Here is an 18,973-nt window from a genome sequence, read left to right on the forward strand (position 1 = left end):
TATGCTTAAGAAACACCGGAAATTAAACGAAACGTTGTACATCAAAAGGAAAGCTTTTTATTTAGTAGCATTGCTTTTCTTTATACATTGAACAGAGTTGATAGTTGCTAGTATTATTTACTTTTTAGCACTTCGTTCCAACGGTGATATTCGCAAAATCCTTAATGTTATAAACGAGTATGCCTAGAAATATTTTAACTATACACAAATTATCTTGCGTACTCTAATAATTCTAATGTGTGGCGTCCTAACATTATTACATATTTACAACAACCTACATCTAGAAGAAGCAATTTTCTGCCTCAATAATTGTAGTATCACAAAATTCGAAATCTTCAACAGGAGGATTTTGTATGTAGCACAAACATTTTGAAGTGTTTCTACCCCTGTTCTTAATTATGTGAATTGTTCGCATAAATTGCTTCTTCTGAAGCAATAATAACTTACTTGCCACAATTTAATCGCTTAATCATTACTTTATGCACTGGTGCGAAAAGAAGTCAGCAAGTAGATAAATAGTTCGTCTGACAAAATGAATTTATATAGTTTTAATATACACAGCTCATAATACGCATCGGATATTGTCTGAATCACCGACCCTTCGATCCGTGACAGATTCGTTACAGTTTCTTACAAATCTCTGCGGGGTAATTCCAAGTGAACGAAAAATCAGAACGTAAGCTGTTTTTACAGGGAGTGGAAAGATTTTACAATCTTATATGAAGTGTTAACAATAAATTCGCTTATTACTACACCACAGATCCTGATCAATCTTTTCAGACTAAAATCTTGTTAATTTCATATCCTGGATAGAATTTCCACGTTGTTCTCATTTTTAAAGTGTCGTTGCACAAAATTGTATCATATTAGAATTAGAATAATTTCCTTTTTCACAATTGAACACACACAGAAAAATTTCCCTTCACCTTGTGTTTAAAGAAACCATGCGCACACTGCATTTAACCGTTTTGCTTCTCCTGAGCATTAAAAAAATCAATCAATGTGAATCATTAATCGTACAGAATCGTAATACAATAAAATAAAATAATAAATTTGTCGGAGATTCAGTATTAAGTTCAATTCATAATCAAACTTAATCCAGAAACAGAGTTTCGATATTAAAGACATCCAGCCTTCGATTTTGTCATGTTTGTAGAGTGCATTGTACCTTTTTCCATTTACAAAAAATACAACGGTGCAGTAAAATCTGTTTCTGAATGATTTAACTGTAACAGAAGCTTTAAAGTAACGAAATTTTAGTAACCAATAACATAATTGCATTAATAAATTATAAGAATAACGGATTCTCTTTTTGTATTTTCATTTTTCTCATCAAACAAGACACACAAGAGATTTAAAATATCTAAAGAAAAAAGTATTAATTTCATAATAATTAAAAATTCAATCAAGAAATTCAATCATTTCCATCTCTGAAGTACAAATGCTACGTGTTACATAAGTACTTTTTTTCTTTTTAATTAGGACATCATGTATATATATTTATATATGTATATGTTCTTAAATAAAATGTACACAGTTTAATTCAAAACATACATTTTTTCAGATATAATCTTTCAGGTGGTATGACTATAAATAACGTTTTTTTTTTTTTAGTTTAGCTCTCACCTCGTTTTTTTATAATACTTTCATTCAATTATTATATCTACTTACTTGCATCATAATAAATATAATATCCGTACAGTATTCGAGCTATCCGTTAATTCTTAAAGCGCTGTTATTTCTTGGCAAAGCATTGTATGGGAGAAAACCAGTTGAAGTTCTTCAACCCGTTGAAGAAAATTAGCGCCTTGGGACGCGTAAGAAAGGTCACAGCGCATCGCGATGCCATACCCATGCTTTTTTCGTGTGATCGAACCTATGCGTCAACCATTGCTGTTCCAACAATTGGTATCTATCTTGACTCAGATACAAAGGTTTCCCCCGTCTACAATAACGTATTAAATAACATATTACGAACACAGTTCAATTAACGAAACAATGAAAAGTCAAGTTACGTACTTTAGATCTTTATCTTCCTCTTCGAAGTCGTCAAGATACAAAGATCCCCACAAACAAGCACGCCGACCTCTTATCACAACAATATAAGTTGACGTGACCACCAAATATATTCCAGTACCAGTTCCACATTGGACTGAATGCTAAAAAAGATCATATTAATTATTATATCAAATGCTACAAAGAAAGTCATATTAATTATTGCATTGAATACAAAGTTATGTAGAAAAATTATTTTTACAATACATACTTGGACAGCTTCACAGACGTTCTTCTGCTTACAGCAGCTTTGTTTCAAACAAACAATTGTGCCACATATCAGGCAAATACTAATCTCTCGTGGAACCGAGTTACACTGCCAACATTGTCGTTCATGGTAATACTAGAGCATTAGAGAAACATTGATTAAACAATCTCGCAAATATTAAATGCAGCTAAAGAATCTATGCAAATTGTCTAAAATACGTACCGAAAACAACTTTTCATATTCCCTTGGAAGACTGAGTAACTTGGGTGTTTGCCACGATATGTGTTGCTCCATTATCAGGCATCTCGCGATGAAGTTTCGATTTACAATCTCGAGGCACTGATCACACCATTGTCGGGGCACCGCAACACTAGCCTCACTGTTCTGCCAGTTCAAAGCTACCGTCGAATTGAATATATTCCAATCCATACCCTCCGATACTAATTCCAAATAATAAACTAATCTCACGAACTCAGTCTCTGGTGTACTAACTAGGGGTAAGGGTTGTTCGTATAAATGGTAGCGAAGCAGTGCTGCTACTCGCAAGAATGGTAAGCACAGCGATTGTATCTGAAATAAAAGTAAAATGACGATAACAAAAATGAAATATCGACGGTTCTGCATTCTCTAAGTTAAAAATTACCGGCAATGTACGTACCTGTTGTTCAATCTTATGCATGTTCACCCTAACGCATGCTGGTGTCAATGGTTTGTGCACGTGGTCTGAACCATACAATAAAGTACCATTAAAGTATTCGATGACTCTGTACAGTATATTCTCTAAAGACGTGGAATTACGGTCCAAGGTCTGGTCTCTCCTTAAAATCGCGTTTCTTCCCGCTGGCGAGAGGCCACAACTGATTTGAAGTACCACTTGGTAGTACAACAAGTTGTAGAGAACTTTTACTACAGTAGAGAAGTACGCTGAAATACATTGAATATGTTGAACATTGATAGACAGACTGTTTATTTGATTTAACTTAAAACATTGACATGTATTGGTTTTAGAAACGTATGCCGATAATTCAATACATACTCTGATCTAAGTGGAGAGGAAGTAACAATATGAATTGTATTAGGAGAGCAGTTGGATGAAAGAGAAGCAATGGAACTTCTCTCTCGTGTGGCCTCACGGCAAGTGAAGCTACTGGTTCGGCAGGTATTCCAGCCAGTTGCTGCCAAATGGGATGCACTGGCCACGACGTCAATACTCTTGCATGCATCGCCAGAACATGAAGAAGTGCAACTAAAAATATAATGATAATGTAAGTAACACAACTATCGACAAACAGCATTTACTGTAAATGTGAAAAAACGAAAAGATTTACCAATGCAGTCACGTTTTGGTGTTTGAGGTATTGTAGTAGGTGATTGAACGCATAATGATCCACCGCGTTGGATAAGTTCAATTTCGAAGTTAGTCCGAGCTATAGAAGTTACGAAAAAGAACAAGTTTTGGTGACTAGGAGATAAAGAAGAGAAATGTCCATCCTTGTTGCTTGAGCAGTTCGTCATGTCGTCCATGGATTTTACCATTGCTACAGACAAATTCGACCGAAGCTAAAAACAATATGAAATGTTATATATATACACGTTACATTCCGATGAAACAGCACCGAATCAGAAAACTTACAGGATTTTGTTGTACTTCTTTCAACAGATTATTTAACTCTAAGAGTATTGTAGCAGTCGATGCGTGATGTGACTGCACCACTGCTGCACACTCTCCCAATTGCGGGGAAAGTGGAAGGACAGAATTAGCTAATTGCCTGCAAAGCGGACACAGATATTCGCCTCTTTCTACAGCAATATTCTGTTGTCTTTGATGATTACGAAGAGACTGTAAATACGACTTTAAGCAGTCCAGATGTAAATGATGGCCGCACGTCTGAACATGGACACCGTCATCCTTGCACCAATCGACAGTCAACACCCATGTGTTCTGTAAAATATTAATAAACATGTACACACCTTGGTCTATCAACGTTTGTGAATATTACGAGTTAAGATCAAAATAATTACAAAAGCGAAAAGGTGGTTTATGTCGTCCATTCTACGGGCCCAATGTTCGCTACGAGTATCACCATGTTCTGTAGGCGGATCGTCATCTGAAGTGCGTAAAACTGGTCGTTCTGATTGCCGCCGTGCATGACTGAGAACGCTTGTCGACTAAATGAAAAGCATATAGTGAGACACCACACTAATATTACAATTAAAATCAACTAACAATTATAGCGTTTATTTATTACCTGAATTAATACAATGAGGCCCATTGGCGCATCCTCGCTGGTGGGAGTAGTTTGATTACAAATTACACAATCGTATTCTTTTTTATTCGTCAATTTGTTTGCATTGTCCTCTTCGATTCCATCCATACTAAATATTCCATCTCCTTCGTCTAAAAATTTGTAAGCAAATACCATAATTTAATTGATTATATTTCCTTTTTGAGGATTTTTATTTTATTGCTACATCATACCTGTTTTCAGTGCCTTCTCCATGAACTGCTTTTGTTTGTTGGCAAATTCGGCCATCACCTTCTGTTGCCTCTCCTTTGCTCTCCTTCGTCTTTCTTCTTTTTCGCGGCGTTCTTTCTCCCTTTGTTCATCCTCACAAGCCTGCGTAAGCGGCCATAACTTGTTTTTAGTTTCAATAATAGCCTCCTTGCACATAGGATCTAAGTTCGCTATTTTATTAAGTAGCTGTGAGATGAAGAACGGTCCATCACCGATTCTTGACTCCTTTGGTGAGGTTGCTGAACTACTACTAGCTTCGTTATCGGACATTGTACACTGCTCGAGACTGTAACTATCCGGTACACCCGATAATTGTGAGTGTAATTTTAATAATAAAGAAATTATGCTTTCTCCTATTTTTACTGCTTTCGGTTGTCCTCTCTGAAATGAAAAAAGATTAATTAAAATAAAATATAATCTTAAAACGATAATATGAATATAATTGAATTCGAATTTTTACCAAAGGTTCTCTTCGTTGCACATGCTTATGAGAATTTGATGTTGATGGAACAATTTCGACAGTCATACCAGGAGATGTATAAATTCTTATTTCATTACCAGCCATAACAGCGGGACGTTGAGGTGCTGGTGGCAATGCTGGTCGACCACCGACCATATCTATGTGCAGTGAATAAAAATTATCTCAAGAAGTAAGTCAACGTATAATTTTTTTTCTATTAACACATGCTTTTTGAATGCAGGCTAACATTAAATGTAAATATACTATCTTGCATTATTCAGTTGTTAGTATTTTAGTTATTAGTTATTTAGTTGTTAATTTTTTTGTTTGCATTGTGTAATGCATATAGTTATGTTGCACCAGAGAAAAAGCCCAGATGAAATCTGACATGTGCGACATCTAATATTAAGGATACAGCTATGGTTAAGTGGAGAAGACTAAGAACAACATACTGTTTGGTGAAGGAGGTGGTTCAAGGGCAAGGGTCATGGACCCTTCAATGGATGATGGCAAAGCTCTTTGCGGAGGTATTATATCATCTTCATTGTTAACATCTGATATAGCAACAATTCCATCTTCAGGTACAATAGTCATATGAACTTGGGCTACACATAATAAAAGAAGAAAGAAAACTATAATGTCATTACATATTGTACTACACAATATTAAAATCTAATTGACATTGGAATATTATTTCGAAATCAAATTGTATGTGCTGTGTCTTAATTATACAAATTTGTAGCTTGTGGTGGAACTGACTAATATATATGAGGATGTATAACATATATTTGGTATACTAGAGATTCATTCTTAAAACATACGAACACATACCAAATTTTCTGTATAGTTTTACAGATTAAATAAAATTTGTTTCTCTTAGTGTATTCTATATGATTTATTTCATATAACATAAAGTCAAAGATCACTTACCATCTGTTGCTGGTAAGGCTGGTAAAGAAGGTGGTGATGGTAGACTTCGAGTTTCAAAGCATCTTTCATCTGCTCCATCATTTAACATACGCGAAGCTGCAACATCAGTCATTTCATCTTGAACATCATACTCTAGTTCGCCTAAAAGTAAAGAAGTTTAAAGAATTGAAAAAGGAAAATAATAAAGAGAATCATTTATTAACAATAACGCTTACTTTCAGAACTTTCTGACTCTGATTCTTGCATGTTCATTACTCGTGGTACCACAGTCCTCAAATTTTCAGACAAATTGTCAGTTGCATAAAAACTATCCAGATCCATGTCCTTTATCACACGAGATGTTCCATCACTGGTATAGTGACACAGGCGATTCGTCTAATTAGAACAAAAGGCAAAGTAACGTGATCACGTAATTATAATTATTTCAATTAATTTTCATAGCGATCGTTTTTCTACAGATAGTTATGCCCTACATTGTATGTACTTACAGTTTTGTCAGGTATTTCAGCTGTAATTACTGCCATTTCTAATAGGTAAATAGTCAATGCCATTACGTGTTCTGATATGCTATGACCATATACAGTCTTGTAAAGGATTATTAAAATCGTGGCATGGAAAACTCTAGTACGTAATACAAGCCGTGGATCGTCGTAATCAAATGATACAGGAGCCGGATGTCTAAATGGTGGCCATGGTGTAGCACTATTTTTCAGTTTTCCAGATTGCTTCACACTGAAACATTTATAAGGATGTAAAAAATATCATTATGAAAATAGACATTTATAAAATAAGATTAAATAACAAGATAAACCTACTATTCAGTGAAACGATCCATTGATATCTGAAAATCTTTCCTGTGCACTGCTCTTAATAAAACATGTAGAGGATCAAATAATTCATCCCACACATGTGGTTTTGGACCATACATTCCCTGTTGCATATTTCCACTAGCTTCAAGATTGGGAGCCTTGTATTGTGCTATCTGTAAAATATATTATATGGTTATTCAAGAAATTTAATGAGCATATGTATAAATAATGCAAGTAAAGCATACATCAGCCAAAACAGATTCAAAGTCCCTATTTTGTGTAGTTCCACAACGCTCTGGCATTAACTCCATTAATTGACTGTGAGTCTTGTCTCCCATACATAGCAAGGTAACCATTTCTAAACCTGACATTTCAGTATCTGGTAAACCTGCATAAATATTGTGTAATTTAAAACATTTTCATATGTTAAGAAAAATAAATTAGATGAGATCTACAGTCCAATTATAAAATATAAAATTAGCAGTATGAAGACTTACCTAAGTTTGTTCGAATGTTTACTAAGGTAGCTAAGAATGTTAAACAGCTCTCTAACATAGGAGTATCTTTCTCTCCTTCTTTATATTCATTTTGACGTGTATGATACAAACAAAGACTCATCCATTCCTTCACATGAAACCTAAATGGAGAAGGTGATTACTTTCCATATTTTATTTATGAAATTAACACTGAAATAAGCATATGACCAAGTAATTACTTTTCAATAACAGTTTTCATAAAGACATCTGGTTGCAATTTGGTTGCACACACTTGCAGCAGATAGAGATCAGCATCCACCATTGAATTGCAAAAATTGCATTGTATATAAGTCATCGCTTGTCCTTTTATTTGAAGTCCATTACGAACCCATAAACCATTCCAGATTTCATAAAAAGCAACCTAAATAAAAAAATCATGGTTATTAGGGGATTAAAAAATTGTCAAAACAAAATTGTTTTTAGGAAACATAATTTTTATACAAGCTGTGTTATTCCAACTTGTGGTTGTAAAAAGATCATCTCGTACAGCATGACTCATAAGTACCTTAACGGTACTTTCGAAAATTGATTCACGAGTTCAACAGAGCATGATAATTTTCGCTTCTGTTCCATTTAAGTACGGTATATAGGTACGATAGAACTCTCGATTATCCGACCTAAACAGAATGATATAAATATCCGGCTAATCGAACAATTATTTAGTAGTAGTGCAAGGTTTATTTTATTACATTTTATTTATTACAATGGAGTGTTTTGATATTGTTGTTGCGGATAATCGAGGTTCTATCGCAATGTTTTCAATCCTTTACTATGCGATGAAATCGAATAAAATTAAACAAAATGGCAACAATAATGAGGCATGTCAGGATCGTTAGTGGAGCAGAAAAAGTAAATGTGAAAGGTAATTTTTAATATCAATAATATTTATGTGATAAGATAACGCGAGGATTAAAATAATTCATTTTCCCTCGAGAAGAAAGCATGTGCTCTGTAAACAATTGCTGTATGCAAAGCATACATATGTATCACGAAACATAATAAGAGTATCTGAAATATGCGGGCATTCTTTCACTCTGTGTAAAGCTGATTCGTAGGTTCATGGCAGTTCCCCCACTGAAGCGACCAATCCTGTCGCTGGAGGACATTACAGAACGCTGCGTTGTCAGCTTGTAGAATTCTGCCATCAATAGGCGAAGGAGAAGATCGTCAGTTTCCGACGAACTAAACGGGACCATACCACGCGAAACGTATCCTACATGTCTTTTGTTAGGATGGTGTTTTCTTTTGTATGAGTTATCCACAACCATTTGAAAAATTTATAAATGTTAGCAACGGAGACGCGATAAGAAGGGAAAACCGTTACGGATAGGGTTCGTTCTGTGACACATGTGCGAAGGCTTCTCGTGAAGCCTAAATTATATCTTTCTGAGAAGTTTCGATATTATCAGTGCTATTATGGTTGCGATGGGAATAAAAACCATCCTGGTTTGTTTGTTAATAAATGTAGGACCGCCCGTAAATAGTTTCGATGCCATGAGTATCATGGATATAAAGGATATGTTAAGATTCGGCCGCGAAACATTGGTAGATATTCTCGAATCGTGGGAGATGATACGCCATAAAGAACCCAACGATGAGGAGAACAGTTTTCCATTCGTTTATAGAATGGAGAAAGAACTGAGGAACCGCATATCATTGGTATCGAATAAAATCGATCTTTATCAAATGAAAATGGGAATGCATATCGACTCGGTTCTAGCTAAACTGTTGACCGATTTACCATTACAAGAAAACCTAAACAATAAATTACATTTGATGGATGGGTATACTGGAAAGATTAATGATTTATATGCTAATTTTATATACTACTCCAAATCGCCCATAAATTACGAGAAATTCACGTTGGAGGATTTTGCCGCAACATGTGTTTCCTCTAGGTCGGATGCTTTACCTGATATTTTAAAAAGTATTCACAGACTGTTAGTCCCCTCGAACGACCTAAGCGGCAGCATCCTCGTATTATTGGCGAAGCAGATGAACGTAAGTATTGCTAACTGTTTTAAAAAATTTGCATTCAGAAACTTTCTAAAAAAATGTATACTACGATGTAAACTATAGAGGGGAAACAGAATTATTTCCAAAACAAAATAATTTGTTACCATTTGAAAGATTAATGACACAAGGTAATTTTACGCAATCAGGTGCGATTTTTTAAAAGAAATTAATTTCAATAAGTTTACATTCTTCTCGTGAAATATATTGTCCTGGTAGTCGCGTCATTCGGTATTCAGTCATTGGTAGTTGCAAGCTGCACCGGTATGTTAGTAACGAGAACCCTATCGCAATCATTAAGTATAACAAGGTATTAGGTATAGCGGAATATTACGACGATCAAGTGACATCCGACAGTGTGCACCTATTCAATTCGCAAACCTAATGGAGATGCCAATGTATAACGCAGAATTCGCAACGATAAGATCTTGCGGCGTTGTTCTCGGTATTGGGATATTTGGAAAGCAGAGAGATATTTAAAAGCATCGAAGCATTTTTATTGCGCCCGTAAATCTAGCTGTTATCACATTTTTGATAGTGAATAACGTGCGAAGAAGAACAATGCAAGCCGGAAGGACAATGGAAGAACAATACAAACCGAAAATAAAAATAAGAATCTGCGATCCAAACACGTTTGTTCCGTGGAAAAATAAATACACGCGACGTTCGTCGTTTCGCGAAATGATTTTTTCGTTTGAAAAAAATCGAATCCAATGAAACGCCTTTTGAATAAGTTACGTCTCTATTGCAACGAAGGGAGTCGCTGTACAGTGCATTTCTCAATGAGAGATACAATGCACTTTGTACGTACGATTTAACAACGAGAGAGGAGAGTAAGAATTGAAGAGGGGCACATGCGCAGAGATACATAACACCATTAAAAGCCTGAAACGATTCGAAGCCAAGAGGGGAGGCGCACGGAGTAAATGACGGTGGACTCCTGCAAAATCCTCAGTTGAATTCGAGCAACTGTGAAAATCGTTTCGTTGCGCTGTTTTTTTCTTTTCTGTCCTGTGTCAAAATCACGCTGCGAGATAATATTCTGAGAGACAGTCATCGAACGGACGTTTATGCAACGGAGCCTGTCGTGATAAAAAGAGCCAGATAAACCAAGATAGTGTTTACCTAACGAACCTTCGAATTGTAAACTAGTGTAAGAATGTTTACTGCGACAGTCTCTCCAGTTCCAATTTTCACTTATTACGATTGAAACTGTTCGAGCGATAGCATTGACCCGTCGTGACCTATATACTACGTATGTCTAGTTTTGTTTTCTAAACACTAGTACGAGATGTACACTCGAAAAAAGAAACGGTATTGGTATATGGTTTGAACATATTTCTTTAGTTTTACAGACACATTTTCTTGCCGAAAATATCGAAAATTTTCATTTTAGAAGATCAAATCGAAATCATTCAATGATTGTAAACGAATTATTAACAGAATTACTTGATACAGTTCGAACAAAAAGTAACTTAAATATCTGTTCTTATCGCTTCTTATAGCATCTTTGTCGATACAAATAATCTTATTCATCAGGGTTCGCAAAAAGTATTCGTTCCGTGGGCATTCTTCGAAGTTACGCGTTGAGTTGAAAAACAATTTGAATGAATCACAGAATTCATATTTGTTAACGAAAGGATACCAAACGTAATTCGACTTTGTGTAATAAGATTGCAGGGTATAGCGAGAAACCTTAGGCGGGTGTCTTGTTATGGCGCGATCGAATCTAGTTTCTTCCGATCTTTCAAATAATTTTCAGGAAAAACCTGAAAGATAGGCGATGACCTTGAGAAAGGAAGCCTGCTTTCTAGGTATTTCCACACGCGAAAGCGTGATATCGGGGAGTTTTCACAAGAAAAAAAAAAGTACTCCACAAAATGTTTATGAAATATTAAATCACATTGAATGATTTGACATGACCGGAAGTTCTAATAATATCGGCCGGACATGACTCACTTTAACAGTAATTAGATACAATTTACGGAAAAAAGGCGCATTAACAAAGGACGCTAATCCTAGGTAGTAAAGCCGAGTCCCACGAAACTACACGGCGCTTGTCATCTTTCCGCGACCATAATCATTTCATGTAGTGACGTGCTTGGTTTTTAGCGTGATCGGCACATTCGACCCTTTACATCAAACGTGATTCACATGTGTAAAGCACTTACACAGAGGCACGCCGCTGCTGATCTAGTCAAATACTGTTTTATTCTTAAGGACATGATACCTTTTTTACAAACCAGGGAAGACTATACTTCTGATCGCGAAGAATCAATCGTGATAAATATTATAGTAACGAATTGGAACCAGAGAGAGAAAAAGAGAGAGAGGAGAGCTAGTATTATGTTGTAGAAAAAAAAATTTATAAAATCACTTGTCCATACGTAGGTATTGTACATTATGATGTACCGGAAGTCGACGTAATCAGAGAAAAGCGATACTCGAAAAGCGAACAAAAAATGAAAAAAATAAAAGCTGCTGTATATTTGCTTCTCCTACCGGTAATGTGGAGAGCAACATTTGGCTTGCAAAATGATGCTACAGCAATTGATGAGATGAGACATATGCTCTACGAGCACACGCAAGCATTAAACGATGATCTGCTTCGGATGAACCTTAATGGACTCGACGCGGAGAAGGTCCTTATAAAAAGGTTCAAAGAGTTCGGCGACGTGTTGGAGCGAAAGTATCCGGACTACGATGATAATTATGCGAACGATAATTACGATCGATTGAACTCCATTTGGTTGTGGGCCCGGACAAAGAATGAATTGAACGTGATCAAGGGTCTATACAATGTTTTCAGACAGATGCAACATGAAATAATCGATAAAAATCAGGAACTCGATTTGCAGAAGTTAGCGAACATTTCGGATGCTATTTTACATGATCCTAACTTCTCCATAGTAGATAAACTATCTCGTATTGCCGATTTTATAGTGCATGATAAGTTGTTCGTTTCGGCTTATCAGGTACAATATTTACAACAACTAAATCGATAAGTTCAATCAGAATTTAATATAGCTAATAATAATTGTGCACTAAGTGAGATCTTGATTAGGACGGTTAATGTTTGAGCTGACTTAATATAATATTTTGCGCAGGAGGCAGCATCGCAAATTTGCAGTGAAAATCAATCTCTCCAACAACTGCTCTACAACCTATATGCCACGGTTACTCTTGCAGAAATTCAAGGCTACAGCATGATTCAATTCTCCTACATGTTGCTGAGAATGTATAATCGAGGTATAATTCCGGGATCTGATCTAATTTTGAGAATACACATTTTCTAGATTAATAGACATGAAAAACACCTGAATAAATTCAATGCAGGTTCTAACTTCACCGAAGAAATGGAGCTTGTGAAGCAACAGTATGCGGTAAGAACGTCCGAAACTGTAAGAGCCGTGAAAACCGCCATGGCTTTTGCACCCAGAGAACTCTGGATGTGCGACTCAGGGAATCAAAAATCAAGTATGTCTTCTTTTTTGTTCGCAAGCGTTCGTACATCTAATTTTCAAATAAATGGTAAAATTCTTGCAGATAAAACGTACACACAACTAACACAACTATTTCAAGGATTCATCGTAAACGAAGTAGATCTGAATGCACAGAAATCTTGTAGAGAAAATTGCGCTTATTACAGTTACACGAAGGTACACGGATGCTATATGAATCAATATTGTGCCCAACAACCGAAATGTAACGGCAATGTAATAAATTGCGAGTTTGTCGATTCCGACATGTGGGTGTGTCCTGCGGTAATTTGAATTTCGTTTTTTTTTATCGATTTATAACTGTGTAAAGAAAATTCTGAGTTTGATGCACGTTTAATATTTTTTTCTAGTCCAAGAACAGCAATCGACGATATGAATACGTGGAATACGAGAACGGTAAAATTTTTGGCAATAAGGGTACATGCAAAAACAGTTTAACCAAAGTCGACAGTTGGTGGCGTTGGATTTTCTGGCATTGCAGCTATTGTTTCTGTTACTGTGACAATCACAACGCAAAATCCGACCGGTATTTCAGTTTGCACGAAGTTACGTCCGACACGGCGAACAACAAGTAAATATATCGTTATAGATCGTACACTAAATATATGCTGATCCTTTATACAACTACACATTCTATCCTACAGAGTTGTAACGGGAATTGCATTGAAGAAAGTAAATCAGATAATACATATACAAATACAAGAAGGTCAACTATTAGAACGTGGTACCATCAATAAAACAACTGTTGCATGGAAGCCTATCAAACCATTTTCTATATTGGATAGAAATGTCAGCAATGGTGTTGACTATCATACTCTAGTATGGGAGAAGAGAGGCTTGGATCTGGACGATTTAATGGCAGATCAAAATCACCTTGTGACAGGTATATACATTATTCGAAGTTACCATTTCACGTATGAAATTACTAATCACGATATTCATCTTTCTAGGTCTTAAGTTTCGAACAATTGGATCTCGATTGAATCTAGAAATACAGGTGACACCGTTCAACTTCACGACAGGGGAATTGATGCAGCCATCTATAAACAGTTTCTGGATAAGCAACGATGCTACCGACAGGTAAGATTTGAGTTATCGTTCTTTTCTGACAATTTTGTATGTTCACTATTATTTGAATTCACAGGGCGGAATTGCAGTTGAAAAATCCTGATATACCAACGCGAATGCAACTGCCGTCATTGCCGGACTCGAAGAAAGATCAGTACGTGAATTTTGCGCCCAGCGATAGACAGATGGATGCTGCACAAAATACAATACCATTTATCGATATTCAACCGGTGGAATCGAAACCACCGGTTCCATTGGCGGGTGCCGGAGTTTTTCACAAAGGCAGATCGGGATCAGGAGGCTTTGTGGCTATGAAACTAATTACGTACGACTTCGCGCCGCATTTGACGGTTGATTTGCCACCGTCGCCGCCAGTTATTAATTCTCTCCCGTTAAGTGAAATAGCTGTAGCATGAAATCACTGATATCCATACAAACGACGTTCGTAGATATTTTTTATATGTTACTCCGATATTCGCGTGCTCTCCATTAAATCATAATGAAACAATGGAATTTTTAATTCGTTTCGACATGCATTTATGTAATTTGAACGTTAATCATCTTCGTTCCCTGTTATTTCTTTCTACCATCAGTGTGCCATTCTAGCATGTATATCGTGCGTAAGAATTATTTACAATACTTTAAACACAATTGATAGTTTATACTATTGTTCGTTTCTTATAATTTGACGTTATATTTTAAAACTTCGAGTACCACATTTTGTTACCATCGAAGATTTTAAGTTTACATTGAAAAAGAAAGGTTGCGATCCGTTAATTTGTATTAATTGCATATTCTATTAGAAAATGATCTGAAGATTCTATGATTTAAAAATAAAAGAAAATAAAAATACAAAAGGTTGATTGAAGTTTTCTTTGTAATCAGACCACAGCATTTCGATATTTATAAGTTCATCATTTGTTTCCCAAAGTTTTAATGCGACGTTATAGAAGCATAGAAAATGAGAGAATGTTAAAATGTACTTACCTGCACACGCAGAGGGTGCATCATTAGAAGATGCAACATGTCAGTAGGAGGTAGTAAATTATTAAGTACGGCTCCTTGTTGACGAACCGCTTGACACATAAACACTGCAAAATATCGATGTAGCGGAAGGTGAAACGACACCTGTGAGCTATCGCTCTGTAACAAAAATAAGAAAGATCATTAGAACACCGGTAAAACGAAAATAACATTCAATAGTATTGTCTAAGTTCTTACATCGTTTGGATGGGTGTAATTAACAGCATCTAACCAATCTTGTAGTGCCATGAGACAATAGCTGAGCACTCTTCGACTGAGTGGTGCACTCTCAGGTCCGCTCAAATGAGAGACCAAAGCCCACATTGGATATGCGCTGGCTTCCAATTCAGCACTGAATGCTGCATAATATGTATTCGGTTCGAATTCGATGTGTCCACGACATTCTCGCAGATTTACGTTCATTCCTACAACAAATTTAATCAATGACTTTGGGGAATCCTCTTTAATTGATGCATAAACATATACATTAAACGAGACATAATGATACCTTGAAACATAGATAGGAAATGAAACCACATTTCCAAAAGTGTATCGTCACTCATAAATCGATCAGCAACGGGCTTATGTGAAAGAACATTATTCAAATCTGACACCAAGGGCCAGTAACAATGTTCTTTCATTACTTGTCGTCCGCAGTCTACTACATAATGAAAATTTGAACCTGGATCTAAACAAAAGAAAGATATTTAATTCTACAGCACGGCGTTCCAATATTTGACCAGCATAAAATTTGCATACCATGTAAAGTATTCTGAATCAGAATTTTACTCATCATGTACTTTAAACTGATAACCATTACGTGCAATAAATTCAGTTGATCGACCATTCTCAATGCTAGACTTTCATTGCTGAAAAGCTAAAGTAAGAAACGTGAAGATATTATCATTGATTGTTTATTATGGATATTGTTTTAATGGGCAAACTTACCTGCACACTAACGTGGACTATTCTGTTACTTAAAGTATCAGGATCTGATGAGCGTTCGAGCATCATCGAAATTCTACTATAATGTAACACGAATGCACGAGTGAGTGCTTCCTTGTAATCTGGATCTGGTAACATGTTCAGCAACAGACAAACTAATTGTTGTGGAAATTCATAAACAACTGTCCAAAACATTAATTCTTCCAAGAAAGTAGTATGCTCTAAATATTCTTGCAACGATGCACATTCTAAAAACAAATATAAATTATATAGCATTGTAATAGTAATACTTTATAAACTATAAAATCTTAAGAACTACATGGTCGAATGCTCAGAAATTTTTCAAAGTTATTCCATAGTTTACAAACTCTAGGCGCAATACCAAAATTATATTTTTACGTTGAGTATATATTTTTTTAATTAAAATATTACAAGATAAATTATTTATCTTGGTAGGAAAGACACCAATAAACATCGATTAAGGATTCTTTTGATTTTTATAAAATCCACATTGTTCCAATCATCTATGCCAGAAAGAAACAATTTTTAAACAGGTTTTTATTGAAGGTGAGATAAACCCAATATGTATTTCAATAAAAAAATATGAAAAAGAAGAAGTAAATAAATTAATTACAAAAATATATATAACGTTAGATGTATCATACTTTGAAAACAAATTCATGAAAATGATTAAATTTTGCAATGTTCACATGAAACTAACCCATTAATTATTGAAGCTTAGTAAAATGCATATGATTTACCTTTGTATTCATAAGGAGGTTCTGGGTTTGGCAAAGACTTTACTGCATTTTGATATATGTAATTGCTATCTTGACAATAAAGATCGTATTCTGGCTGGCCAGTTGAGACAGATGGATCCATGAAACATTTATATTTTTGTGGATTGGTAAGTGCTGATGTCATGACTTGTCTCATCAATGTACCCATTTTGTTAAAATCAAGGAGCATAGTTAAATATCCATCTGCATCTTTGATGGCATCTCTATAGTCTGGACCACGTAGTTTACTGCAATATAAAATAAAAGATAACATTATTACAAATGTGATATTCCATTTAAATTATTGGGAATATAAAAAAAGTCATAACAAACCAATTTTCACGTAAATGTTGGATAAGACGAAGGATAATTCTTGGCATCATTGCATCTGCCACACACAACAAATCTGTAGGAGCAGCTGATTTACAAACTGCAGCTTTTGGACCATGTCTGTCGCAGAATCTATGAGAAAAGATAACAGAATGCAATAATTTCAGTATTACAAAATATTTTTGTATAACTTGTAAATATTCTTACCCTTCTTCCTTCATAACAAATGGATCACCGCAATCACATGCTCCTCCAGCTTGACTAAGAAACATATTAAAGTCATGGCGAAAATGATTGCCTTTCTTAAAGCATTCCGTGCAGAGAGACATACATGGTGATATACTGCATGTACGACAACGATATGCCACAAAATTTGGTGTCCAAACGAGTCCACATGTTGTAGCATTATCGTACATCCTCACTGAAATGTTGATATCAAATTTGTTTTACATAGATAGAACCTGTATCATACTATATAATTGCTATGAACTGTGCATATATTTTTACTGAAATTTATTATTATTGTGTTATAAGTTTAGCATTTTATTAGATTTACTTTGTGGAGAATGAATTATATCATAACATCGAAACCAAATCCCATCGAAGTTCCTTTTTTAAACACTTTTACAAAACTTACACAATATTATGTACAATGTGTAAGACATTTGTTTTTATATGTTTTACATTTAATAGAATGCTATACAGTTCAAACATTTCTGAATGATATTCTAAACAATTTTACATAGTTCATTTCAAGCAATGCGTTGCATTATCATTTCCTATAAAAACAAGGAACACATGGCATGAGACACAATTGTGTCCTCAAACATTTGATCAAGATAACTAATTCTGTTTATAAATCAATCTGCGGCAGACAATAGGGAAATCTGTTTATTTTTCAAATAAGTTGGGAAGAAGTGTAAACGGTACCTGTATTAGCAAATTCATCTGGTGTATGTCCACCAGCCATCAACCACTTACACCAGTCGATGGTATCCCAATCATCAATGGCTTTGCCAGGATTCAATAGTATATCCAGCAACTCATTGAGATGCTGTGGATCACCAGTGTCAAGGGTTGGTTTGCTGCATTCTGCATAAATATAAGCAGCTGTGAAATGTTTGCCTTTGTTCATTAATACATGGGCCGAGGTCTTGGACGTCGAGGCCATCGTGAAATAGTTGACCTCGTACTGCGAGGATACCACTGGTCTCGATACGTGTTGCGGTATCCTCCGAGGACCGAGACGACGGGTACAGGAGCAATGAGTATTGGGGGATCAGATGATACCGACGTTAAATTTTCAGGAAGCCGACAGGTCAGCCGATCGTTGCCCAACGACTCGTAGTTTTTCGCGTGTCCCTCGTGCGAAAACTTCCGGGAAGCCTTTCAAGTAGAGGTGGCCCGCGAACCAGGGGATTCTCGACAATCTCCATATCAGTGAGCATCTCCCGTCAACTCTGTCTTCCTCATCAATTTTGACAGCATGACGAAAGCACCAAGGGACCGTTAACTTACACCACTCTCCGAAGCAACGGACGATTATCGACCTTCAGATTTCGTGTTTCGACAAGTACTCGGTACTTGCACAATAATCGTTGTTAATACAACACACATCCGCATTTACGGGACGGCAAAACCAATTGACCACCAATCGTTCGACCAATTGACCACAGTTTATATTCTTCTACGGTACGTCTTCTTCTTTCCGATCAAGGGTTTATCTATCTTATCGACGGAACAGTGACGAAGTATGGTGTACCTACCGCGACGTCGTACGAATCAGGCAACATAACGCGAC

The 18,973-nt window shown here is 35.8% G+C and overlaps 2 protein-coding genes across 6 annotated transcripts; one reads left to right on the forward strand and one right to left on the reverse strand.

The window, feature by feature from the left end:
• Positions 1-34: 34 nt before the first annotated feature.
• Positions 35-18,896, reverse strand: Ubr3 (Ubr3 ubiquitin ligase). Of its 4 annotated transcripts, none has more exons than XM_033465736.2 (29): positions 18,103-18,896; positions 17,380-17,593; positions 17,176-17,304; positions 16,825-17,090; positions 16,067-16,311; positions 15,878-15,995; positions 15,627-15,806; positions 15,317-15,543; positions 15,083-15,238; positions 7,694-7,875; positions 7,476-7,615; positions 7,224-7,366; positions 6,985-7,151; positions 6,658-6,901; positions 6,385-6,544; positions 6,170-6,265; positions 5,692-5,844; positions 5,240-5,397; positions 4,743-5,160; positions 4,513-4,661; positions 4,286-4,432; positions 3,897-4,205; positions 3,592-3,823; positions 3,300-3,509; positions 2,922-3,187; positions 2,486-2,833; positions 2,267-2,398; positions 2,020-2,159; positions 35-1,945 (listed from the first exon to the last, which is right to left on the reverse strand). In XM_033465736.2, the coding sequence occupies exons 1-29, from the start codon at positions 18,341-18,343 to the stop codon at positions 1,828-1,830; spliced, it is 5,688 nt and encodes a 1,895-aa protein (XP_033321627.2). In that variant the 5' UTR covers positions 18,344-18,896; the 3' UTR covers positions 35-1,827. The 4 variants fall into 4 exon arrangements, with proteins under 4 accessions (XP_033321627.2, XP_033321626.2, XP_076382214.1 ...); XM_033465735.2 differs by having other exon boundaries at positions 6,170-6,310; XM_076526099.1 differs by lacking the exon at positions 5,692-5,844.
• orion (chemokine-like protein orion) lies at positions 8,681-14,958 on the forward strand. 2 transcript variants are annotated; one of them, XM_033465740.2, is made up of 9 exons: positions 10,459-10,680; positions 11,919-12,502; positions 12,635-12,776; positions 12,864-13,004; positions 13,074-13,291; positions 13,378-13,598; positions 13,672-13,910; positions 13,978-14,107; positions 14,172-14,958. In XM_033465740.2, exons 2-9 carry the CDS (start codon positions 11,990-11,992, stop codon positions 14,509-14,511), a joined length of 1,944 nt encoding a protein of 647 aa, XP_033321631.1. In that variant the 5' UTR covers positions 10,459-10,680; positions 11,919-11,989; the 3' UTR covers positions 14,512-14,958. The 2 variants fall into 2 exon arrangements, with proteins under 2 accessions (XP_033321630.2, XP_033321631.1); XM_033465739.2 differs by lacking the exons at positions 10,459-10,680; positions 11,919-12,502 and adding an exon at positions 8,681-9,515.
• Positions 18,897-18,973: the final 77 nt, after the last annotated feature.

Source organism: Megalopta genalis, chromosome 1 (assembly GCF_051020955.1).
Source record: "Megalopta genalis isolate 19385.01 chromosome 1, iyMegGena1_principal, whole genome shotgun sequence".
In the NCBI taxonomy this organism is placed as follows: domain Eukaryota; kingdom Metazoa; phylum Arthropoda; class Insecta; order Hymenoptera; family Halictidae; genus Megalopta; species Megalopta genalis.

Coding starts and splice junctions, on each gene's coding strand:
- orion (XM_033465739.2), top strand. CDS start 8,931: ATGGTTGCGATGGGAATAAAAACCATCCTGGTTTGTTTGTTAATAAAT. Junction 13,005..13,073: donor CTCAGGGAATCAAAAATCAA/GTATGTCTTCTT, acceptor AAATTCTTGCAG/ATAAAACGTACACACAACTA. Junction 13,911..13,977: donor TCAAAATCACCTTGTGACAG/GTATATACATTA, acceptor TCATCTTTCTAG/GTCTTAAGTTTCGAACAATT.
- Ubr3 (XM_033465735.2), bottom strand. CDS start 18,343: ATGGCCTCGACGTCCAAGACCTCGGCCCATGTATTAATGAACAAAGGC. Junction 3,824..3,896: donor AAGAAGTACAACAAAATCCT/GTAAGTTTTCTG, acceptor TATTGTTTTTAG/CTTCGGTCGAATTTGTCTGT. Junction 2,834..2,921: donor TGCATAAGATTGAACAACAG/GTACGTACATTG, acceptor CTTTTATTTCAG/ATACAATCGCTGTGCTTACC.